The 27,766-nt window shown below is 32.9% G+C and overlaps 1 protein-coding gene across 4 annotated transcripts in view; it reads right to left on the bottom strand.

Moving 5' to 3' along the window:
- Positions 1-27,766, bottom strand: part of vmp1 (vacuole membrane protein 1) — a 67,389-nt gene that overhangs the window by 6,357 nt on the left and 33,266 nt on the right. For all 4 annotated transcript variants that reach the window (XM_061925907.2, XM_061925906.2, XM_061925908.2 and 1 more), the window contains exons 8-10: positions 12,643-12,723; positions 12,450-12,566; positions 1,287-1,348 (exon numbers count right to left, since the gene is read on the bottom strand). In XM_061925907.2, the coding sequence (XP_061781891.1) occupies positions 1,287-1,348; positions 12,450-12,566; positions 12,643-12,723 (260 nt within the window). The remainder of the gene's footprint in view (positions 1-1,286; positions 1,349-12,449; positions 12,567-12,642; positions 12,724-27,766) is intronic.

The raw sequence follows: 27,766 nt of genomic DNA on the forward strand, positions 1-27,766 counted from the left end.
CCAACTAAGAAACATATTTTTCTGTTCAGGAATGTAAGCAAATAACTATAAACATTATATAATGTAAAATAATTTAAAAAAAATGCGTGGGTAACAATAATAATAATTTTTTAGCATTTAGATTTAAACTCATAGACATACAAGTATATTATTGATCAATACTGTCCAATTAGAGAAGGTCCTGGTTATAATATTATGTAAATATACATTAGAGGTTATAAAAGTTCATGCAATTTAAAAATATTTCAGAAAGCATTCAAAGCTAAAAATTATAAATTAATTAAATACTTATTTTTTTTTTTGGCAAATAAACAGAAATAACTAAAATGCTAAACCAGTTTCCCCCCCTCATAATAAACACAAATATATATTTTGTTGTTATGGCCAACTAGGAAAACATATTTTTCTGTTCAGGAATGTAAGCAAATAACTATAATTTAATTCATAATAAACATTGTATAATGTAAAATAATAAAAAACGCATGGGTAACATAAATAATAATAGTTTTTTAGCATTTAGATTCAAACGCATCGACATACAAGTATATTATTGATCAATACTGTCCATTTAGAGAAGGTCCTGGTTATAATATTATGTAAATATACATTATAAGGTCTAAATATTCATGCAATTTGACTCAAATTAATTATTGTAAAGTGGGAGTGAATATATTTGGTTTTTAAGGAGGATCACTTCTGTTCTCCACGCGCGCACACACACACACACACACCCACACACACACACACACACACACGTTAGTCGGCAAAAAATAGTATTATTCATTCCCTAAGAGGACACATATTTGTAGTGTAAACTTTGTACAGTACTGTAAACTGAATAATACGTCTTACACTTTAGAATCTGTTAGAATGAAAAGTGTGCAAGTAATTTGTAAGAAAAGGTAGTGAAGTAATAATAAATAATATTAGTGTCATGTGTCATGAACTGGAAGGTTAGTAATAGTGAAAATGTTTGTATAGTGGTGTTAAATGTATATTTTAATGTATTCTTACTTGAAAGTGTTTATGGCACACTGACTAATGTTTCAATGAATGATTATTAGCAAAGACAGAATTAGACAGAACCCAAAATAAAGTTGAGTAAAAGTTTCCCTCCTGAGTTGAAACATAAAAAGGAAACATTTCTTCAGTTATTTAAGTGTGCAATCAAGTTTCTCACGTTGCCGAGGAAACTTTGTGATCACATGAGCAAGTGTGAACCGGCACATGAAGGATGATGTGGTCGTAACAATAATAATTGATCTGTCAATCAGAGTGACACCTACCCAATCAGGGACACCATTTGCTCCACAATGTGCTTGCTGAAGGTGATGATCACAAACAGCTTCTGCAGGAAGATGAGAGAAATTGTTTTTATCTACTTTGTATGACATGTAACACAACACAATGTAATATAATGTATTATCTACTTTGTATAATAATAATAATACATTTTATTTGTAAAAGCACTTTACATTGAGCAAACAACCTCAAAGTGCTACAGTGCATTAAAAAAATGAATAAATAAATAAATAAATACAAATAAAAACTACAGCAGCCTAATAGCCAGAACAAGCACACATATATCTAAAAAAGGCGTTTTTAAAAAGAAGGGTTTTAAGCCTTTTTTAAAAGCATCCACAGTCTGTGGTGCCCTCAGGTGGTCAGGGAGAGCCTTCCACATACTGGGAGCGGCGGAGCAGAAAGCCTGGTCTCCCATTGTTTGGAGCTTTGTCCTCGGAAGTTGGATGAGGTTAGCCTGTCTGGCTATGACATGTAGTACAACACAATGTAATATAATGTAGTATGTATTATCTACTTTGTATGACATGTAGTACAACACAATGTAATATAATGTAGTATCTACTTTGTATGACATGTAGTACAACACATTTATAAGTGGGGCACTTTTGGATCCCTGAGAATTTTAGTTGAGTTTTTTTTTTTTTTTTCCAAACTGCTCAAAAAAAATGAATGAATCAAAATTAATATTGTTATGAATTATTCAATCATTCCACTTTAAACGTGTTTGGGGGCAATGTTGCATATTTTGTGTGTTGGCAATAAAAAACAAGGCTTTGACATTTAACAAAAAAACAACAACAACTTAATATCGACTGACTGATCTAAGATCGATCCAGAGATTTGACCAAAAAAATTATCTATGAACTTTTAACATTTTTATGTGAGTCCCTGGCAACAAAGTTGAGGTGAGCCCAAAAAGTTAAAAAAACAACATTTATACCGGATTTTGGTTTTGAAAATGAAAAATATCAACAAGACCGCAGCATGTTTTCATTTTGTAATGGAAACACTTTGGACATCCCTGGATGACATTTTATTGTGTTGGATGACATTTTATTGTGTTGGATGACATTTTATATTCATTTGTTGTGTTGGATGACATTTTATATTCATTTGTTGTGTTGGATGACATATTATATTCATTTGTTGTGTTGGATGACATATTATATTCATTTGTTGTGTTGGATGACATTTTATATTCATTTGTTGTGTTGGATGACATATTATATTCATTTGTTGTGTTGGATGACATTTTATATTCATTTGTTGTGTTGGATGACATTTTATATTCATTTGTTGTGTTGGATGACATTTTATATTCATTTGTTGTGTTGGATGACATTTTATATTCATTTGTTGTGTTGGATGACATTTTATATTCATTTGTTGTGTTGGATGACATTTTATATTCATTTGTTGTGTTGGATGACATATTATATTCATTTGTTGTGTTGGATGACATTATATTTATTTTTTGTGTTGGATGACATATATTCATTTGTTGTGTTGGATGACATATATTCATTTGTTGTGTTGGATGACATATTATATTCATTTGTTGTGTTGGATGACATTTTATATTCATTTGTTGTGTTGGATGACATATTATATTCATTTGTTGTGTTGGATGACATTTTATATTCATTTGTTGTGTTGGATGACATATTATATTCATTTGTTGTGTTGGATGACATTTTATATTCATTTGTTGTGTTGGATGACATTTTATATTCATTTGTTGTGTTGGATGACATATTATATTCATTTGTTGTGTTGGATGACATTTTATATTCATTTGTTGTGTTGGATGACATATTATATTCATTTGTTGTGTTGGATGACATTTTATATTCATTTGTTGTGTTGGATGACATTTTATATTCATTTGTTGTGTTGGATGACATTTTATATTCATTTGTTGTGTTGGATGACATATTATATTCATTTGTTGTGTTGGATGACATATTATATTCATTTGTTGTGTTGGATGACATATTATATTCATTTGTTGTGTTGGATGACATTTTATATTCATTTGTTGTGTTGGATGACATATTATATTCATTTGTTGTGTTGGATGACATTTTATATTCATTTGTTGTGTTGGATGACATATTATATTCATTTGTTGTGTTGGATGACATTTTATATTCATTTGTTGTGTTGGATGACATTTTATATTCATTTGTTGTGTTGGATGACATTTTATATTCATTTGTTGTGTTGGATGACATATTATATTCATTTGTTGTGTTGGATGACATATTATATTCATTTGTTGTGTTGGATGACATTATATTTATTTTTTGTGTTGGATGACATATATTCATTTGTTGTGTTGGATGACATATTATATTCATTTGTTGTGTTGGATGACATTTTATATTCATTTGTTGTGTTGGATGACATTTTATATTCAATTGTTGTGTTGGATGACATTTTATATTCATTTGTTGTGTTGGATGACATATATTCATTTGTTGTGTTGGATGACATATTATATTCATTTGTTGTGTTGGATGACATATTATATTAATTTGTTGTGTTGGATGACATATTATATTCATTTGTTGTGTTGGATGACATTTTATATTCATTTGTTGTGTTGGATGACATATTATATGTGTTGGATGTCATATTATATGTGTTGGTTGACATATTGTATGTGTTGGATGACATATTATATGTGTTGGTTGACATATTGTATGTGTTGGATGTCATATTATATGTGTTGGTTGACATATTATATGTGTTGGATGACATATTATATGTGTTGGATGTCATATTATATGTGTTGGTTGACATATTGTATGTGTTGGATGTCATATTATATGTGTTGGTTGACATATTATATGTGTTGGATGACATATTATATGTGTTGGATGACATATTATATGTGTTGGATGACATATTATATGTGTTGGATGACATATTATATGTGTTGGATGACATAGAGTACAGTATTTAACATGCACATAGTAAAGATGAAGATGATGGATGTGCTGGCTCATGAGATGACACATGGACCCCCTGCAGTGAGGCAGACAAGTGCTCACCACCTTCTTTGTGTGACTGCTGCTCCCAGCCAGGATGGCGAGGTAGTGATCTGAGCCACTGACTCACTGGCAAACTCAGACAAGGTTTATGTTAGTCACTTAGTGGGGCTTGAACCTTTCATCCAAGGGGGTCCAAACTGAAATATGACAGCATGTGGGAACCATTTGGATATTGTTTCCCCAAAGCCAACACAATGTAGAGATATTTGTTTCCCTTCCCTCAAGTTGGGAAGGGTCTCAGTCCAAAAAATGTTTCATACAAGTTATATATTATTTTTTTAAATTATTATTATTATTCAGTGCTTAAATCTCTAGATTTAATTCAGGTTTATCCCTCAATATAAATTTAAAAAAATTGTTTTTATTGTTTTAGGCCCTTTTTGTTAAAGAACACCCCTTTTTATGACAAAATATGCAACATTTCCCCCCAAACAATTTTCAAAGTGTAATATTTGATGTGACGTAATTGGAGCCTAGAATATGTCAATAATTCACAACATTGATTTTGATTCATTATTATTTTTTGAGCAATGACAGTTCTAAAGTAAAAAAAAACAGCCTGCATGGCATTTTTGTTATTAGATCAGTGGTTCTCAAACTATTTTTTTTATGAGTACCACCAGCTCAGTTTCACCATAATGGCCAACATTGAAATACAGTAGCACAGTAGGGCTAAGTAGAAATTAAATACAAGGCAGCGATTTTATTTAACAAGTGTATTTAATATGTTTTTGGCTATTGTAACATTACACACCGCTTGAACAGTAACACTGTGTTTGAAAATAGGACAATAAAACACTGTACTTTAATCAATTGATTCTTTGGCGAACCACAGTTAGAGTCAACATTGCAACTTGTTCTCGTTACATTTAACCTGCCTGATCTTTTATTCCACTTTTTTTGATGTTTTCTTCTGTAATAATATTTTTGAATGTCTTTAAAAATGACCCCTAAATTTGGGAAGGGTCTCAGTCCAAAAAATATTTCAAATGAGTCATATAATATTTTTGTATTATTATTATTATTATTATTATATAGTTCTTAAACCTCTAGATGAAATTCAGGTTTATCCCTCAATATAAACTTTAAAATGTTTTTTTTTATGTTTTAAACCCTTTTTGTTAAAGAACACGTTTTAATGACAAAATATGCAACATTTTCCCCCAAACTATTTTCAAAGTGTAATATTTGATGTGAAGTAATAGTCAACATTGCAACTTGTTCTCGTTATATTTAACCTGTATGATCTTTTATTCCCCTTTTTTGATGTTTTCTTCTGTAATAATATTTTTAGAATGTGCCGCGGGTCGTTAAAAATGACCCCTAAATTGGGAAGGGTCTCAGTCCCAAAAATATTTAAAATGAGTCATATAATATATATATTTTAATTATTATTATATAGTGCTTAAACCTCTAGATCAAATTCAGGTTTATCCCTCAATATAAACTTTAAAATATTTTTTTTATGTTTTACGCCCTTTTTGTTAAAGAACACTTTTTAATGACGAAATATGCAACATTTTTCCTCAAACAATTTTGTAATATTTAATAATATAAGTGTAATATTTGATGTGAAGTAATAGATAGTCAACATTGCAACTTGTTCTCGTTACATTTAACCTGCCTGATCTTTTATTCCACTTTTTTGATGTTTTCTTCTGTAATAATATTTTTGAATGCCTTTTAAAAATGACCCCTAAATTTGGGAAGGGTCTCAGTCCAAAAAATATTTCAAATGAGTCATATAATATTTTTTTATTATTATTATTATATAGTGCTTAAACCTCTAGATGAAATTCAGGTTTATCCCTCAATATAAACTTTAAAATGTTTTTTTTTATGTTTTAAGCCCTTTTTGTTAAAGAACACGTTTTAATGACGAAATATGCAACATTTTCCCCCAAACTATTTTCAAAGTGTAATATTTGATGTGAAGTAATAGTCAACATTGCAACTTGTTCTCGTTATATTTAACCTGTATGATCTTTTATTCCCCTTTTTTGATGTTTTGTTCTGTAATAATATTATTAGAATGTGCCGCGGATCGTTAAAAATGACCCCTAAATTGGGAAGGGTCTCAGTCCCAAAAATATTTAAAATGAGTCATATAATATATATTTTTTAAATTATTATTATATAGTGCTTAAACCTCTAGATCAAATTCAGGTTTATCCCTCAATATAAACTTTAAAATGTTTTTTTTATGTTTTAAGCCCTTTTTGTTAAAGAACACGTTTTAATGACGAAATATGCAACATTTTCCCCCAAACTATTTTCAAAGTGTAATATTTGATGTGAAGTAATAGTCAACATTGCAACTTGTTCTCGTTATATTTAACCTGTATGATCTTTTATTCCCCTTTTTTTATGTTTTCTTCTGTAATAATATTTTTAGAATGTGCCGCGGGTCGTTAAAAATGACCCCTAAATTGGGAAGGGTCTCAGTCCCAAAAATATTTAAAATGAGTCATATAATATATATTTTTTAATTATTATTATATAGTGCTTAAACCTCTAGATCAAATTCAGGTTTATCCCTCAATATAAACTTTAAAATATTTTTTTAATGTTTTATGCCCTTTTTGTTAAATAACACTTTTTAGTGACAAAATATGCAACATTTTTCCCCAAACAATTTTGTAATATTTAATAATATAAGTGTAATATTTGATGTGAAGTAATAGATAGTCAACATTGCAACTTGTTCTCGTTACATTTAACCTGTATCATCTTTTATCCCACTTTTTTTGATGTTTTCTTCTGTAATAATATTTTTGAATGTCTTTAAAAATGACCCCTAAATTTGGGAAGGGTCTCAGTCCAAAAAATATTTCAAATGAGTCATATAATATTTTTGTATTATCATTATTATTATTATTATATAGTGCTTAAACCTCTAGATGAAATTCAGGTTTATCCCTCAATATAAACTTTAAAATGTTTTTTTTTATGTTTTAAACCCTTTTTATTAAAGAACACGTTTTAATGACGAAGTATGCAACATTTCCCCCCAAAATATTTTCAAAGTGTAATATTTGATGTGAAGTAATAGTCAACATTGCAACTTGTTCTCGTTATATTTAACCTGTATGATCTTTTATTCCCCTTTTTTGATGTTTTCTTCTGTAATAATATTATTAGAATGTGCCGCGGGTCGTTAAAAATGACCCCTAAATTGGGAAGGGTTTCAGTCCCAAAAATATTTAAAATGAGTCATATAATATATATTTTTTAATTATTATTATATAGTGCTTAAACCTCTAGATCAAATTCAGGTTTATCCCTCAATATAAACTTTAAAATATTTTTTTTATGTTTTATGCCCTTTTTGTTAAAGAACACTTTTTAATGACGAAATATGCAACATTTTTCCCCAAACAATTTTGTAATATTTAATAATATAAGTGTAATATTTGATGTGAAGTAATAGATAGTCAACATTGCAACTTGTTCTCGTTACGTTTAACCTATATGATCTTTTATTCCCCTTTTTTGATGTTTTCTTCTGTAATAATATTTTTAGAATGTGCTGCGGGTCGTTAAAAATGACCCCTAAATTGGGAAGGGTCTCAGTTCAAAAAATATTTCAAATGAGTCATATAATATTTTTGTATCATCATTATTATCATTATTATATAGTTCTTAAACCTCTCGATGAAATTCAGGTTTATCCCTCAATATAAACTTTAAAATGTTTTTTTTATGTTTTAAGCCCTTTTTGTTAAAGAACACGTTTTAATGACGAAATATGCAACATTTTCCCCCAAACTATTTTCAAAGTGTAATATTTGATGTGAAGCAATAGTCAACATTGCAACTTGTTCTCGTTATATTTAACCTGTATGATCTTTTATTCCCCTTTTTTGATGTTTTCTTCTGTAATAATATTTTTAGAATGTGCCGCGGGTCGTTAAAAATTACCCCTAAATTGGGAAGGGTCTCAGTCCCAAAAATATTTAAAATGAGTCATATAATATATTTTTTTAAATTATTATTATATAGTGCTTAAACCTCTAGATCAAATTCAGGTTTATCCCTCAATATAAACTTTAAAATATTTTTTTTATGTTGTATGCCCTTTTTGTTAAAGAACACTTTTTAATGACAAAATATGCAACATTTTTCCCCAAACAATTTTGTAATATTTAATAATATAAGTGTAATATTTGATGTGAAGTAATAGATAGTCAACATTGCAACTTGTTCTCGTTACATTTAACCTGCCTGATCTTTTATTCCACTTTTTTGATGTTTTCTTCTGTAATAATATTTTTGAATGTCTTTAAAAATGACCCCTAAATTTGGGAAGGGTCTCAGTCCAAAAAATATTTCAAATGAGTCATATAATATTTTTGTATTATCATTATTATATAGTGCTTAAACCTCTAGATGAAATTCAGGTTTATCCCTCAATATAAACTTTAAAATGTTTTTTTTATGTTTTAAACCCTTTTTGTTAAAGAACACGTTTTAATGACGAAATATGCAACATTTTCCCCCAAACTATTTTCAAAGTGTAATATTTGATGTGAAGTAATAGTCAACATTGCAACTTGTTCTTGTTATATTTAACCTGTATGATCTTTTATTCCCCTTTTTTTATGTTTTCTTCTGTAATAATATTTTTAGAATGTGCCGCGGGTCGTTAAAAATGACCCCTAAATTGGGAAGGATCTCAGTCCCAAAAATATTTAAAATGAGTCATATAATATATATTTTTTTAAATTATTATTATATAGTGCTTAAACCTCTAGATCAAATACAGGTTTATCCCTCAATATAAACTTTAAAATATTTTTTTTATGTTTTATGCCCTTTTTGTTAAAGAACACTTTTAATGACAAAATATGCAACATTTTTCCCCAAACAATTTTGTAATATTTAATAATATAAGTGTAATATTTGATGTGAAGTAATAGATAGTCAACATTGCAACTTGTTCTCGTTATATTTAACCTGCCTGATCTTTTATTCCACTTTTTTGATGTTTTCTTCTGTAATAATATTTTTGAATGTCTTTAAAAATGACCCCTAAATTTGGGAAGGGTCTCAGTCCAAAAAATATTTCAAATGAGTCATATAATATTTTTGTATCATTATTATTATTATTATATAGTGCTTAAACCTCTAGATGAAATTCAGGTTTATCCCTCAATATTAACTTTAAAATGTTTTTTTTAATGTTTTAAGCCCTTTTTGTTAAAGAACACGTTTTAATGACGAAATATGCAACAATTTCCCCCAAACTATTTTCAAAGTGTAATATTTGATGTGAAGTAATAGTCAACATTGCAACTTGTTCTCGTTATATTTAACCCGTATGATCTTTTATTCCCCTTTTTTTGATGTTTTCTTCTGTAATAATATTATTAGAATGTGCCGCGGGTCGTTAAAAATGACCCCTAAATTGGGAAGGGTCTCAGTCCCAAAAATATTTAAAATGAGTCATATAATATATTTTTTTAAATTATTATTATATAGTGCTTAAACCTCTAGATCAAATTCAGGTTTATCCCTCAATATAAACTTTAAAATATTTTTTTAATGTTTTATGCCCTTTTTGTTAAAGAACACTTTTTAATGACGAAATATGCAACATTTTTCCTCAAACAATTTTGTAATATTTAATAATATAAGTGTAATATTTGATGTGAAGTAATAGATAGTCAACATTGCAACTTGTTCTCGTTACATTTAACCTGCCTGATCTTCTATTGCACTTTTTTGATGTTTTCTTCTGTAATAATATTTTTGAATGTCTTTAAAAATGACCCCTAAATTTGGGAAGGGTCTCAGTCCAAAAAATATTTCAAATGAGTCATATAATATTTTTGTATTATTATTATTATATAGTGCTTAAACCTCTAGATGAAATTCAGGTTTATCCCTCAATATAAACTTTAAAATGTTTTTTTTTATGTTTTAAGCCCTTTTTGTTAAAGAACACGTTTTAATGACGAAATATGCAACATTTTCCCCCAAACTATTTTCAAAGTGTAATATTTGATGTGAAGCAATAGTCAACATTGCAACTTGTTCTCGTTATATTTAACCTGTATGATCTTTTATTCCCCTTTTTTGATGTTTTCTTCTGTAATAATATTTTTAGAATGTGCCGTGGGTCGTTAAAAATGACCCCTAAATTGGGAAGGGTCTCAGTCCCAAAAATATTTAAAATGAGTCATATAATATATTTTTTTAAATTATTATTATATAGTGCTTAAACCTCTAGATCAAATACAGGTTTATCCCTCAATATAAACTTTAAAATATTTTTTTTATGTTTTATGCCCTTTTTGTTAAAGAACACTTTTTAATGACGAAATATGCAACATTTTTCCCCAAACAATTTTGTAATATTTAATAATATAAGTGTAATATTTGATGTGAAGTAATAGATAGTCAACATTGCAACTTGTTCTCGTTACATTTAACCTGCCTGATCTTTTATTCCACTTTTTTGATGTTTTCTTCTGTAATAATATTTTTGAATGTCTTTAAAAATGACTCCTAAATTTGGGAAGGGTCTCAGTCCAAAAAATATTTCAAATGAGTCATATAATATTTTTGTATTATCATTATTATTATTATTATATAGTTCTTAAACCTCTAGATGAAATTCAGGTTTATCCCTCAATATAAACTTTAAAATGTTTTTTTTATGTTTTAAACCCTTTTTGTTAAAGAACACGTTTTAATGACGAAATATGCAACAAAACTATTTTCAAAGTGTAATATTTGATGTGAAGTAATAGTCAACATTGCAACTTGTTCTCGTTATATTTAACCTGTATGATCTTTTATTCCCCTTTTTTGATGTTTTCTTCTGTAATAATATTTTTAGAATGTGCCGCGGGTCGTTAAAAATGACCCCTAAATTGGGAAGGGTCTCAGTCCCAAAAATATTTAAAATGAGTCATATAATATATTTTTTTTAATTATTATTATATAGTGCTTAAACCTCTAGATCAAATTCAGGTTTATCCCTCAATATAAACTTTAAAATATTTTTTTTATGTTTTATGCCCTTTTTGTTAAAGAACACTTTTTAATGACAAAATATGCAACATTTTTCCCCAAACAATTTTGTAATATTTAATAATATAAGTGTAATATTTGATGTGAAGTAATAGATAGTCAACATTGCAACTTGTTCTCGTTACGTTTAACCTGTATGATCTTTTATCCCGCTTTTTTTGATGTTTTCTTCTGTAATAATATTTTTGAATGTCTTTAAAAATGACCCCTAAATTTGGGAAAGGTCTCAGTCCAAAAAATATTTCAAATGAGTCATATGATATTTTTGTATTATCATTATTATTATTATTATTATATAGTTCTTAAACCTCTAGATGAAATTCAGGTTTATCCCTCAATATAAACTTTAAAATGTTTTTTTTTAATGTTTTAAACCCTTTTTGTCAAAGAACACGTTTTAATGACGAAATATGCAACATTTTCCCCCAAACTATTTTCAAAGTGTAATATTTGATGTGAAGTAATAGTCAACATTGCAACTTGTTCTCGTTATATTTAACCTGTATGATCTTTTATTCCCCTTTTTTGATGTTTTCTTCTGTAATAATATTTTTAGAATGTGCCGCGGGTCGTTAAAAATGACCCCTAAATTGGGAAGGGTCTCAGTCCCAAAAATATTTAAAATGAGTCATATAATATATTTTTTTAAATTATTATTATATAGTGCTTAAACCTCTAGATCAAATTCAGGTTTATCCCTCAATATAAACTTTAAAATATTTTTTTTAATGTTTTATGCCCTTTTTGTTAAAGAACACTTTTTAATGACAAAATATGCAACATTTTTCCCCAAACAATTTTGTAATATTTAATAATATAAGTGTAATATTTGATGTGAAGTAATAGATAGTCAACATTGCAACTTGTTCTCGTTACGTTTAACCTGTATGATCTTTTATCCCACTTTTTTGATGTTTTCTGCTGTAATAGTATTTTTTAGGGCACACTAAAAAAGTCCAAATCCAAAAGGAGGACATTTCCTTTGTGTATGGTGCAGTATATTATCTGTGTATGTATTGCTCTGATCACGTGCTTAGTGGACACACCCACCTGTATGTGCATCTTGACGATGGCTTTCCCGATGAGCGTGGCCCCAAAGAAGGTCCAGAAGGGAACCAGGAAGTGTCCACAGGTGATTCCCGCCAAATCGAAAAGAGGATTGGGGATCTAAACGCCCACACGCCAAGACACACTTTGAAAAATGACCGTTGTTGGTGGAAACAAAGTCAAAGAATCATTTTACCGAAGCACAAGCCAAGATGCCGAAGAATCCCACTTTCTGCACCATGTGTTGAACTCCCAGCTTGGCTCTGGTGACAAAATCCTGCAGGGAGAAAAATGACGGAACACATTTCTTTCCAAAGGTTTGACGTCAAAACATGTAACAAGCACACATGCATAAAGAAAATAGTATCAAATATATTTCTTTATATACAAAAAAATTAGACAAAAATTCAATTGTAAAATAAAATATTACAATTATTTATGTGTTTTAACCTAATTACTGTAATGATTACATAAATACATTCTAATCACTAAATTATACAATAATCAGTTCAAAAGTATATCAATAAAATAAAAAAGAATGTAAATGTGGTGGAGAAAAGAGTATAATCACATATATAATTAAAGCTGCAAGCAGCATTGGTCGGGCCCGCGTATTTGGCAGGTGCTAGTCCTAAGTGTCCCAATACTTTTGTCAAGTTTTAGTCCCAAGTGTCCCAATACTTTTGTCCAGTGGTAGTCCTAAGTTTCCCAATACTGTTGTCTACTTTTAGTCGTAAGTGTCCCAATACTTTTGTCAAGTTGTAGTCCCAAGTGTCCCAATACTTTTGTCCAGTTTTCGGCTTAAGTGTCCCAATACTTTTGTCCAGTGATAGTCATAAGTGTCCCAATACTTTTGTCTAGTGTACCTACCTAGTCTGCATTGTGTGGGCACGCTGGTGCATCCTGCTTAAAAAAACAGCAGCGCAGCAGCATCAGCGCAGCGGTTCTTTGAAGGGTCATAAAATCAAAACCGGAGAAGTTATCAAAACTCTTTCGCCAACTTTTAATCAGAAGGGTTCAATCTCTCTCCTGTGTTAGTTTGAAGCCGAAACAACAAACGCGCTCAGAGGAGATAATATTTGAAGAAAGGTGACCGGTTTTTACAAAAATGTTGTGTTGAAGGGGGAATAGCAAACTTCCTGTAGATTTTTGCTGGGGGTTGTCAATTTATGAAATGTAGGTCTCAGTGAGACCTACGGAGAGGATTTTGTTCCATGTCTCTCCGACCTTCCCAGTGGGAGTTACAGGCAGTTGTGTAATTTTTTTCTTCCGAGGAGCAGTTTTTTCTCCGTTTTATTAAAAAATTGCGCTAGAGCGCAATTTTTAAATTTGGGGTTAGGTTTTTTTATTAGATCACAATTTTTGCTAGTCCTGATGTGTGCGTTCAGTTTGGTGAGTTTTGAAGCATGTTAAGGGGGTCAAATTACAGCTGAAAGAGGCAAAAGTGTCTGTTTTTAGTACTTTTTTGTCTTGAAGGGGGAATTGCCAACTTCCTGTTGATTTTAGCCCGAGAATGTACAATTATGAAAGGTAGGTGTAAGTCAGACCTACATAGAGGTTTTTGTTTCATGTCTCTCCGACCTTCCTAGTGGGAGTTACAGGCAGTCTAGTTTGTTTTTTTCCTAGGGGGCGCTAGAGCGCAATTTTTATTTTATTTTATTTTTATTTTTTTTAAAAGGCAATTTTCGCAGGTCCTGACGTGTGGGTCAAATATGGTGAGTTTTGAAGCATGTTAAGTGGGTCAAATTGCAGCTCAAAGAGGCGGCCGGTATAATAATAATAAAACCTTAGAAATTCAATAGGTCCTTATGTCCCATTGCATAAGGACTCCCACAGGGAGTCCTTATGCAATGGGCCATGCGGGCCCTAATAAAAACAATAAAAAATGATTGACTACTATTTTGGTGGCATGACAGAAAAACGTACTTATTTTTATCAAGCCGACATGTTTTTCTATGCACGTTTATTGCGTGTTTGTACTTCTTCATGTACACTAAGTCATAGGTGTCAAAGTCGTTTTCACCAAGGGCCACATCGCAGTTACGTTTTTCTAACAGTGAATACTATTATTACACCATTTTTTAATGCATTTTATTAGTAGATTTTTTTTTTTTTTTTTTTTAAACATGGTAAATTTCACATCAAAATGTAGTGTATATTACTGTAAATGGAAAAACAGTACCGCTGTTTTTATGGTAAAGAAAAGGCAGCTCAGTTGCCAGAATTGTACTGTAAAATTTACATTCATTTTTTTTACTGTAATTACATAACACTGCAATTTCACAGTCAAATTTTGGCCCCTGAGCTGCCAGTTTGTTTGTTTTGCTTTTTACCGCAAATCAACAACCATAGATTTTTCGGTATATTACTGTAAATGGCACCACAGTTTATTACAGTAAAATAAAAGTACTGTTGTTTTCACTTAGAGAAAAATGGTGTAAAGCACCTGAGTCCTCACAGCTTCATCATAGTCCAAGTAAGCACATATCATTTTATTCTCAGGGCATTCAATCCATCACAACTGGACTGTTCACTTTGTCTTAGAAGACTCATCCAAGTAGGCTTCATCACTTCATGCTCATACACTTCAAGTCTTAAATCTAATCATTGGAATTTAGAGGGCCCTGCGATGAGGTGGCGACTTGTCCAGGGTGTACCCCGCCTTCCGCCCGGTTGTAGCTGAGATAGGCTCCAGTGCCCTCCGCGACCCCGAAGGGAATAAGCGGTAGAAAATGGATGGATGGATGGGTGTAAAAATCCACAATAAATTGCTACTTTTACATTGCACAATTTGATGGATAACTTGCTTTGAAATCATTATTGTTAGTATTTATTTCTATTTAAAAAAATGGTTTGAATGTTTGATGATGTATTTTTGCATAATTAGACAATATTTAAGTTAACATAATTTGCGATTACATGGAGTATGTTTTTTTTTTTCTCCCAAAGTAGAAAAAAAGAATACATTTAGTAACAAAAGTTACAGCACTTTATTGATACATATGTCCAGGCTTTCGAGGGCCAAATAAAATGACACCCGTGCTCTAAGTTATACTATGGCTAGTGGGAAGGAACAATATTTGGATCTTGAGCTAAGAAGCTTTCAGAGATTGTTGTTATTTTCTCCACCCCAGTAGAAAAGAAGGCATGAATTGAAGGTAATAAAGAGTCAAACAATAACAAATGAATAATAATTGTGTGAATGCTCCAAAGTATGTTTCTTCTTCTTCTTCTCCAGATTTTCAACCCATTCAAAGCGTTCCAACTTCAAACTGTTCAGCCTATTCGGGAATCGCGGGCTTTCCCTTGACAAGTTCCAAAAATTCCCAGATTTCCCAGAATTCCATGTTTTCCGGGACATTTTTCCCATTTAAAGTGAATTTACCATTTTTCAAACTTCCACCACCATTTCCACATTTTTCAACTGATTCAAACCATTCCACCTTCAACACATTCCACCAATCTGGACATTAAAAAAAAATTCCAGGAATTTCCGTTTTTTTAGAACACTTTTTTCACCCTTTTTTCTTTTTCCACATTTTTCAAGCCACTTCAAGCGCTCCACCGACAAATCATTCCTCTTAATCAGGACAAAAAACTAAGTAGTTTTTTTGAGTTGGAAAAAATTCCCGGTTTTCTCGAAATTCCAGGAATTCTCCAATACCATTTCTAAATTAAAAATTTACTTCAACACAAAACCATTTAATCTCATTCAAAACATTCAAATGTTTTAGCATTTTCCAAAAAATTCCCGCTTTTCCTGAAATTCCCTTTGAAAAGAATGGGACATTTTTCAAAGTTCCACAACTCCCACATTTTTTATCCGGTTAAAACTGTTCCAACTTCAAAATATTCAGTCTGTTCAGGAATTATGTGTTGTATTTCAATAATTCTAACAAATTCCTGGATTTCCGAGAATTCCCAGTTTTTAAGGACATTTTCCCAATTCAAAATGAATTGTCCAATTTTTCTAACTTCCACAATTCCCTCATTTTTCAACCGATTCAAACCATTCCACCTTCAACACATTCCACTCATCCTGGAAAATCAAACAACCATTTTTCCACGTTCAACAAATTTCCAGGAATTCTGTTTTTTTTTCTAACCTTATTTCCAACCTTTTTTAGTGCGATGACTCCATCCATCCATCCATTTTCTACATTTTTCAACCCACTTCAAGCGTTCCACTGTCAAAACATTCCTCTTAGTCAGGACAAAACACAAGTTGGTTTCAGAACTTGAAAAATTCCCAGTTTACCCAAAATGACATAATACCATTTTTCAATTAAAAACCTGTTCCTACTTCAACATTTCCTGACTGGTTTAAACAATTCCAACACCAACCAATTCAGGACATTCATGCTCCTAATCATTTTTTTAAAAATCCCGCTTTTCCCCACATTTCCAGGAAGTTCTCATTGAAATGAATGGGACATTTTTCCAAGTTTCACAATTCCCACATTTTTCAACCGATTCAAACCATTCCACCTTCAACACATTCCACTCATCCTGGAAAATCAAACAACCATTTTTTCCACGTTCAACACATTTCCAGGAATTCCTGTTTTTTTTCTAAACTTATTTTTAACCTTTTTTAGTGCGATGACTCCATCCATCCATCCTATTTCTACCGCTTGTCCCGATTCGGGGTCTCCTTTCACATTTTTCAACCCATTTCAAGCATTCCACTGTCAAAACATTCCTCTTAGTCAGGACAAAAAACCAAGTTGGTTTCAGAACTTGAAAATTTCCCGGTTTACCCAAAATCACGTAATACCATTTTTCAATTAAAAAAACTGTTCCTACTTCAACATTTCCTGACTGGTTTAAACAATTCCAACACCAACCAATTCAGGACATTCCAAAAAATCGCGCTTTCCCCCCAAATTCCCAAATTTCCAGGAAGTTCTCATTGAAATTATTGGGACATTTTTCCAAGTTGCACAATTCCCACATTTTTCATTCTATTGAAAGCATTCCAACATCAACACATTCCACTCACCCTGGACATTCTAACTAACACTTTCCCAACTTCCAAACCAAATTCTGGTTTTCCTGGAATTTCAAATCTTTCAACATTCAAACTATTCTTACATTCCTACTACATTCTGTCAGCATTTCACTTCCACTTCAGCATTGGAGCATTCACACGCAATTCCTTCAGGAATTGCCTCATTTAGTCTAATATGACGACGATATAAAACCAATTTAAAAGTACTTTTTAAATATTTTTAATGCACTTGTAATTTTTCTACTGTGGACCATCCATCCATCAATTTTCTACCGCTTGTCCCTTACGACAATGGTCCCCAACCACCGGTCCGGGGGCCGGTACCGGTCCGTGACGCATATGCTACCGGGCCGTACAGCAACATTAATTGTGTGAATGCTTTGGAGCATTCACACAATTAATAACTTTTTCTACACCAAAATTAATTTATTTTATTCAACTTCTTCTTCTCCAGATTTTGGCGCGCTCTACCTTCCACTTTTTTCATCCCATTCAAACCATTCCAATCGCGGGCTTTCCGTTGACATATTCCCAAAATTCCCAGAATTCCAGGTTTTCAGGAACATTTTTCCCATTCAAAATGAATTGGCCATTTTTCAAAATTCCACCATTTACACATTTTTCAACCGATTCAAACCCTTCCACCTTCAACATATTTTACTCATCATGGACATTGAAACTATCATTTTTTTCAAGTTACATTTTTTTTCCAGGAATTCCAAGAATCCCTTTTTTGACCCTTTTTTCTGGCGACTACTCCTTCCACATTTTTCAACCCATTTCAAATTCCAGGAATTCCTTAATACCATTTCTCAATAAAAGATGTTACTACTTCAACATTTCTCAACCGATTTGAAAAATTCCAACACCAACCATTTCAACTCATTCCGAAGATTCAAATTTGTTTGCATTTTCCAAAAATGTCCCTCTTTTCCGGAAATCCCCACATTTCCATGAAATTCCCATTGAAAAGAATGGGACATTTTTCAAAGTTCCACAACTCCCACTCAAACTGTTCCAACTTCAAAATATTCAGCCTGTTCAAGAATTGTGCGCTCCCTTTCAAAAACTGTAAAAAAAAAAATCCCGGATTTCCAAGAATTCTCCGTTTTTAGGGACATTGTCCCCATTCCAAATGAATTATCCATTTTTCACTCTTTCACAATTCCAACATTTTTCAAGCTATTCAAAATATTCCACCTTCAACACATTCCACTCATCCTGGACATTCAAACTAAGTCTTTCCCAAGTTCCAAACCAAATTCCGGTTTTCCTGGAAATTCAAATATTCCCATATAAATGAATGGGACATTTTTAAAAGTTTGACAATTCCCACATTTTTCATCCGATTCGAACCATTCCTACTTCAAACTGTTCAGCCTAGTCGGGAATTGCGGGATTTTCCTTGATTTTTTTTTTTTTTTTTTCAGATTTCCCAGAATTCCAGGTTTTCCGGTACAGTTTTCACATTCAAAATGAATTGGCCATTTTTCAAACTTCCATCATTTCCACATTTTTCAACCGATTCAAACCATTCCACATTCAACACATTCCACTCATCCTGGACGTTCGTTTAAAACTATGATTTTTCCAAGTAAAAAAAAAATTCCAGGAATTTCCCAGAATTCTCTTTTTTTCAAACCCTTTATTCTGGCGACTATTCCTACCACATTTTTCAACCTACTTTAACCGTTCCATTGCCCAAACATTCATCTTAATCAGGACAAAAAACAAAGTTGATTTTTGAAATGGAAAAATTCCCGGTTTTCCCAGAAAATCCTGGAATTCCTTGATACAAATTCTCAATAAAAAAACGTTTCGACAACAGTTCTCGACCGATTTGAAATATTCCAACATCAACCATTTCCACTCAATAAGAAGATTCAAGCCTTTTAACATTTCCTAAAAATGTGCCACTTTTCCCAAAATTCCCAAATTTCCATGAAATTCTCATATAAATGAATGGGACATTTTTAAAAGTTTAACAATTCCCAAATTTTTCATCCGATTCGAACCATTCCTACTTCAAACTGTTCAGCCTATTCTTGAATTGCGGGCTTTCCCTTGAAAAAAAAAAAAAAAAATCCCAGATTTCCCAGAATTCCAGGTTTTCCAGGACATTTTTCCCATTCAAAATGAATTGGCCATTTTTCAAACTTCCATCATTTCCACATTTTTCAACCGATTCAAACCATTCCACATTCAACACATTCCACTCATCCTGGACGTTCGTTTAAAACTATGATTTTTCCAAGTAAAAAAAAAATTCCAGGAATTTCCCAGAATTCTCTTTTTTTCAAACCCTTTATTCTGGTGACTATTCCTACCACATTTTTCAACCTACTTTAACCGTTCCATTGCCCAAACATTCATCTTAATCAGGACAAAAAACAAAGTTGATTTTTGAAATGGAAAAATTCCCGGTTTTCCCAGAAAATCCTGGAATTCCTTGATACAAATTCTCAATAAAAAAACGTTTCGACAACAGTTCTCGACCGATTTGAAATATTCCAACATCAACCATTTCCACTCAATAAGAAGATTCAAGCCTTTTAACATTTCCTAAAAATGTGCCACTTTTCCCAAAATTCCCAAATTTCCATGAAATTCTCATATAAATGAATGGGACATTTTTAAAAGTTTAACAATTCCCAAATTTTTCATCCGATTCGAACCATTCCTACTTCAAACTGTTCAGCCTATTCTTGAATTGCGGGCTTTCCCTTGAAAAAAAAAAAAAAAATCCCAGATTTCCCAGAATTCCAGGTTTTCCAGGACATTTTTCCCATTCAAAATGAATTGGCCATTTTTCAAACTTCCATCATTTCCACATTTTTCAACCGATTCAAACCATTCCACATTCAACACATTCCACTCATCCTGGACGTTCGTTTAAAACTATGATTTTTCCAAGTAAAAAAAAAAATTCCAGGAATTTCCCAGAATTCTCTTTTTTTCAAACCCTTTATTCTGGCGACTATTCCTACCACATTTTTCAACCTACTTTAACCGTTCCATTGCCCAAACATTCATCTTAATCAGGACAAAAAACAAAGTTGATTTTTGAAATGGAAAAATTCCCGGTTTTCCCAGAAAATCCTGGAATTCCTTGATACAAATTCTCAATAAAAAAACGTTTCGACAACAGTTCTCGACCGATTTGAAAAATTCCAACATCAACCATTTCCACTCATTCAGACCATTCAAGTCTTTTAACATTTTCCAAAAATGTGCCACTTTTCCCGAAATTCCCAAATTTCCATGAAATTCCCATATAAATGAATGGGACATTTTTAAAAGTTTAACAATTCCCAAATTTTTCATCCGATTCGAACCATTCCTACTTCAAACTGTTCAGCCTTTTCTTGAATTGCGGGCTTTTCCTTGAAAAAAAAATAAAAAATCCCAGATTTCCCAGAATTCCAGGTTTTCCAGGACATTTTTCCCATTCAAAATGAATTGGACATTTTTCAAACTTCCATCATTTCCACATTTTTCAACCGATTCAAACCATTCCACATTCAACACATTCCACTCATCCTGGACGTTCGTTTAAAACTATGATTTTTCCAAGTAAAAAAAAAATTCCAGGAATTTCCCAGAATTCTCTTTTTTTCAAACCCTTTATTCTGGCGACTATTCCTACCACATTTTTCAACCTACTTTAACCGTTCCATTGCCCAAACATTCATCTTAATCAGGACAAAAAACAAAGTTGATTTTTGAAATGGAAAAATTCCCGGTTTTCCCAGAAAATCCTGGAATTCCTTGATACAAATTCTCAATAAAAAAACGTTTCGACAACAGTTCTCGACCGATTTGAAATATTCCAACATCAACCATTTCCACTCAATAAGAAGATTCAAGCCTTTTAACATTTCCTAAAAATGTGCCACTTTTCCCAAAATTCCCAAATTTCCATGAAATTCTCATATAAATGAATGGGACATTTTTAAAAGTTTAACAATTCCCAAATTTTTCATCCGATTCGAACCATTCCTACTTCAAACTGTTCAGCCTATTCTTGAATTGCGGGCTTTCCCTTGAAAAAAAAATAAAAAAATCCCAGATTTCCCAGAATTCCAGGTTTTCCAGGACATTTTTCCCATTCAAAATGAATTGGCCATTTTTCAAACTTCCATCATTTCCACATTTTTCAACCGATTCAAACCATTCCACATTCAACACATTCCACTCATCCTGGACGTTCGTTTAAAACTATGATTTTTCCAAGTAAAAAAAAAATTCCAGGAATTTCCCAGAATTCTCTTTTTTTCAAACCCTTTATTCTGGCGACTATTCCTACCACATTTTTCAACCTACTTTAACGGTTCCATTGCCCAAACATTCATCTTAATCAGGACAAAAAACAAAGTTGATTTTTGAAATGGAAAAATTCCCGGTTTTCCCAGAAAATCCTGGAATTCCTTGATACAAATTCTCAATAAAAAAACGTTTCGACAACAGTTCTCGACCGATTTGAAAAATTCCAACATCAACCATTTCCACTCATTCAGACCATTCAAGTCTTTTAACATTTTCCAAAAATGTGCCACTTTTCCCGAAATTCCCAAATTTCCATGAAATTCCCATATAAATGAATGGGACATTTTTAAAAGTTTAACAATTCCCAAATTTTTCATCCGATTCGAACCATTCCTACTTCAAACTGTTCAGCCTTTTCTTGAATTGCGGGCTTTTCCTTGAAAAAAAAAAAAAAAATCCCAGATTTCCCAGAATTCCAGGTTTTCCAGGACATTTTTCCCATTCAAAATGAATTGGACATTTTTCAAACCTCCAGCATTTCCACATTTTTCAACCTATTCAAACCATTCCACCCTCAACACATTCCACTCATCTTGGACGTTCGTTTAAATATATGATTTTTCCAAGTTAAAAAGAAATTCCAGGAATTTCCCAGAATTCAGTTTTTTTCAAACCCTTTATTCTGGCGACTACTCCTACCACATTTTTCAACCTACTTTAACGGTTCCATTGTCCAAATATTCCTCTTAATCAGGAAAAAACACAAAGTTGTTTTTTGAAATGAAAAATTCCCGGTTTTCCCCGAAATTCCTGGAATTCCTTAGTACTAATTCTCAATAAAAAAATGTTTCTACAACAGTTCTCGACCGATTTGAAATATTCCAACATCAACCATTTCCACTCAATAAGAAGATTCAAGTCTTTTAACATTTCCCAAAAATGTGCCACTTTTCCCAAAATTCCCAAATTTCCATGAAATTCCCATATAAATGAATGGGACATTTTTAAAAGTTTGACAATTCACACATTTTTCATCCGATTCGAACCGTTCCAACTTCAAACTGTTCAGCCTATTCTTGAATTGCGGACTTTCCCTTGGAAAAAAAAAAAAAAATCCCAGATTTCCCAGAATTCCAGGACATTTTTCCCATTCAAAATGAATTGGACATTTTTCAAACCTCCATCATTTCCACATTTTTCAACCTATTCAAACCATTCTACCTTCAACACATTCCACTCATCCTGGACGTTCGTTTAAAACTATGATTTTTCCAATTTAAAAAAAATTCCAGGAATTCAACATTCAAAACAATCCAACATTCAAACTATTCTTACATTCATACTTCATTCTGTCAGCATTGGAGCATTCACATGCAATTCCTTCAGGAATTGCCTCATCTAGTTCATTTATAAACTACCGCATTTTCTCCGACTTAACTTTCAGATTGTAGCCAAAGGCTCATTTTTTTGCTGTTTTTATCTGCCACACGTAGAAAGCTGGTCCGTGAAAGTAATGCATACATTAAACCGGTCCCTGGTGAAACCCTGACTTACGTGGACCATATACAGGTAAAAGCCAGTAAATTAGAATATTTTGAAAAACTTGATTTATTTCAGTAATTGCATTCAAAAGGTGTAACTTGTACATTATATTTATTCATTGCACACAGACTGATGCATTCAAATGTTTATTTCATTTAGTTTTGATGATTTGAAGTGGCAACAAATGAAAATCCAAAATTCCATGTGTCACAAAATTAGAATATTACTTAAGGCTAATACAAAAAAGGGATTTTTAGAAATGTTGGCCAACTGAAAAGTATGAAAATGAAAAATATGAGCATGTACAATACTCAATACTTGGTTGGAGCTCCTTTTGCCTCAATTCCTGCGTTAATGCGGCGTGGCATGGAGTCGATGACTTTCTGGCACTGCTCAGGTGTTATGAGAGCCCAGGTTGCTCTGATAGTGGCCTTCAACTCTTCTGCGTTTTTGGGTCTGGCATTCTGCATCTTCCTTTTCACAATACCCCACAGATTTTCTATGGGGCTAAGGTCAGGGGAGTTGGCGGGCCAATTTAGAACAGAAATACCATGGTCCGTAAACCAGGCACGGGTAGATTTTGCGCTGTGTGCAGGCGCCAAGTCCTGTTGGAACTTGAAATCTCCATCTCCATAGAGCAGGTCAGCAGCAGGAAGCATGAAGTGCTCTAAAACTTGCTGGTAGACGGCTGCGTTGACCCTGGATCTCAGGAAACAGAGTGGACCGACACCAGCAGATGACATGGCACCCCAAACCATCACTGATGGTGGAAACTTTACACTAGACTTCAGGCAACGTGGATCCTGTGCCTCTCCTGTCTTCCTCCAGACTCTGGGACCTCGATTTCCAAAGGAAATGCAAAATTTGCATGGTTGGGTGATGGTTTGGGGTGCCATGTCATCTGCTGGTGTCGGTCCACTCTGTTTCCTGAGATCCAGGGTCAACGCAGCCGTCTACCAGCAAGTTTTAGAGCACTTCATGCTTCCTGCTGCTGACCTGCTCTATGGAGATGGAGATTTCAAGTTCCAACAGGACTTGGCGCCTGCACACAGCGCAAAATCTACCCGTGCCTGGTTTACGGACCATGGTATTTCTGTTCTAAATTGGCCCGCCAACTCCCCTGACCTTAGCCCCATAGAAAATCTGTGGGGTATTGTGAAAAGGAAGATGCAGAATGCCAGACCCAAAAACGCAGAAGAGTTGAAGGCCACTATCAGAGCAACCTGGGCTCTCATAACACCTGAGCAGTGCCAGAAACTCATCGACTCCATGCCACGCCGCATTAACGCAGTAATTGAGGCAAAAGGAGCTCCAACCAAGTATTGAGTATTGTACATGCTCATATTTTTCATTTTCATACTTTTCAGTTGGCCAACATTTCTAAAAATCCCTTTTTTGTATTAGCCTTAAGTAATATTCTAATTTTGTGACACACGGAATTTTGGATTTTCATTTGTTGCCACTTCAAATCATCAAAATTAAATGAAATAAACATTTGAATGCATCAGTCTGTGTGCAATGAATAAATATAATGTACAAGTTACACCTTTTGAATGCAATTACTGAAATAAATCAAGTTTTTCAAAATATTCTAATTTACTGGCTTTTACCTGTATTTGATTTAAAAATAGTATTTTCCTTATATATCATCACATGTATAATGTTTTCATGTTTCTGAGCCTCTCTGGCAGCACATTTAACAAATAAGCTCATTATTAACATTGTCAGAACGTGGATATGTCAACACGAGATCAGGTGATAGTGTGACAGTGTTTCCCAGGTTTCTCTGCTGCTGACTCAGCATGTGATCTCAGCAGCGTCCAGTCATGTGAACCTGGTTCCTGTCTGCCCTTCCAATTAGAGAGCCGTGAAAAGAGCGACGCAGGCGGACGGCACAAAGCCCCAGGGATGATTAAAGGGGGAGGAGAGCTCGGCGTGACTCACAGGCGCACACACAAGGATTTACTGGAAGTGTGAGGAGGGAGGGGCTTCCCTCAAGTCACATGGCACTTGGGAGCCAATGACTGGACAGTGGCTTCAAGTCCGCTGGGCATTAGGAAGAGCAGATAAATGCCTCACGTAACAAGGAGAATTGTTGCTGAGTGAGCAGATGACATGCTATGGAGGAAGGAGATGCCATGATCACATCCACAAAGCTAAATAATCCACACCCAAGCACGCTGATGGAGTGATGTCACAGCCTAAGACCATCAAACCTTCTTGGAAATGGTTTGAGGAATAAACCCTTGAGATGAAACATCTTGAGTCATCTAGTCCAAGGGTGTCCAAAGTGCGGCCCACAGCACATTTTTTAACGGCAGTTACATTTTTAAAAATGAAAACAAAACAAAAAATACTATGACCATAAAAAGTGGAATAAAAGAGCAAAGAGGTGAAATGTAAAGAGAAAAAGTTAACTCTAATAACTCGAAGCTGCCGTGCAGACTGTTTTTTTATTTTCTTTAAAACGGTCATTGCTCAAAAAAAATGTATAAAAATTGACGGATAAAACTGAAGTTGATCTGAAAATTTAAGTGTTGAAAGTAAAAAAAAAAAATATTGATATTAAGGCTGAAACGACGCGTCGACGTAGTCGACGTCATCGGTTACGTAAATACGTCGACGCCGTTTTTGTGCGTCGGCGCGTCGCATATTTACGTCACACTACTTTACTGTCATGGCGGAGCGCAAAGCAGACGATGCGAGCGAGGGGAAAAAAGCACGCCAAAAGTCGTCAAAAGTGTGGGAGTATTTCAATAAACGGCCTAATAATGTTGTTGTATGCACACTGTGTCGAGCGGAAATGGCCTATCATAGCAGCACAACGGCTATGAACGAACATTTGAAAAGAAAACCCCCGACAGCGTTCTTGCCATCACCATCAACTAGTCAATCGTCCACGTGCGTATACGTTGTCATTATTACACAAAAACATGAATGTGTCATTTGTATCTGCGTTGTAAATTCATAAACTAAAGCACCGTTTCGCTCTGAGAGGCGCGTTTGGCGTGCCTGTTCAGTGTTTACAAAGACGCGCTCCTCTTTAACGCTGTGGAGAGGCGGCGGCGGCGAGCGAGCGGCGAGGCGGGGCGCGCCGGGAGCGACGCCGCAATCGTGCCCAGGTGCGCGATCCGCGCAGTTGGAAGAGAAAAGACTTTGTGTAAAATTAAAAGATTGTAAACCTGGCAAAGCCGTCTGGCGTTCAGTCTGTCGGTCCTGAAAGAACCCCACGGCACAAGACGTGTCACAAACGCTAACGTTAATTAGTTGTGCAAATACCTTTTACAACATTAACAGTTACATATACTATGTACAAACCAACAATTAACTTTCACTTTAATCATACTATCATTGTTGTGTTATTAAGCAAAATAAGCAATACTTTTACTTTTGTTGAAATGTTTACACTGTACACTTTTTTGTATTGGATGTTTAGCTTTATTTTTGCACATTTTAGCAAATAAGCAATACTTTTACTTTTGTTGAAATGTTTACACTTGTTACAGAATATTTCCGTTTTGCACTTTTTTGTATTGGATGTTTATCTTTATTTTTGCACATTTTAAAGCAAAATAAGCAATACTTTTACTTTTGAAATGCTTATACTATTCCAGAATATTAAGATTTGCACTGGATGTTTACTTTTATATTTGCACATTAAAAAGCAAATAAGCTACTTTTAATTTTGTTAAATGTTAAAAGTTTTAAATGTTTACATTGTTACAGAATATTTTGTCATGTTGTTGTCAATGTTGACTGAGTGGCCATACTTTTTTTTTTGTAAATAAAAGCCATGCCTTTTGAAAAAACTGGCCTACATTTATTTTTTCCTCTTCATTTTAAATTAAAAAAAAAATCGGTAAAAGGAAAAATAATCTATAGATTAATCGAAAAAAAATAATCTATAGATTAACCGATTAATCGAAAAAATAATCTATAGATTAATCGATAGAAAAATAATCGTTAGCTGCAGCCCTAATTGATATATGACTTATTTTGAACACTTTTATGAGTGGAGCCTGTTGGATCCCAGACCCCCAAGACCTCTTCATCTGCCATTGTTCAAAATATAATAGTGTAACAAAAGCAAAGTTATGAATTATTGACATATTTAAAGCTCCAATTACTTCACATCAAATATTAAATTTTGTAAAGAATTTTAGGCGAAAATATTGCATATTTTGTGTTTATGCCATAAAAAACAAGTGTTTTTCGGGGGGGGAAAGGGCATAAAACGCACACAAAAAAAACTTTATGGAAATATTTTTAGATATTGCCATGAATATTTCTACTTATTTAGGTGTCAAAAGTAAAAAATATAAAAAATTATGTATGACTTATATTTAATACTTTTATGAGTGGGGGCCTTTTGGATCCCAGATCCCCAAGACCTTGAGTCTGATTTTTATTTCTTCAATTGCCATTGTTCAAAATATTATAGTGTAACAAAAGCAATGTTATGAATTATTGATATATTTAAGGGTCCAATTACTTCACATCA

This window comes from Nerophis lumbriciformis, linkage group LG30, assembly GCF_033978685.3.
Source record: "Nerophis lumbriciformis linkage group LG30, RoL_Nlum_v2.1, whole genome shotgun sequence".
NCBI lineage: Eukaryota > Metazoa > Chordata > Actinopteri > Syngnathiformes > Syngnathidae > Nerophis > Nerophis lumbriciformis.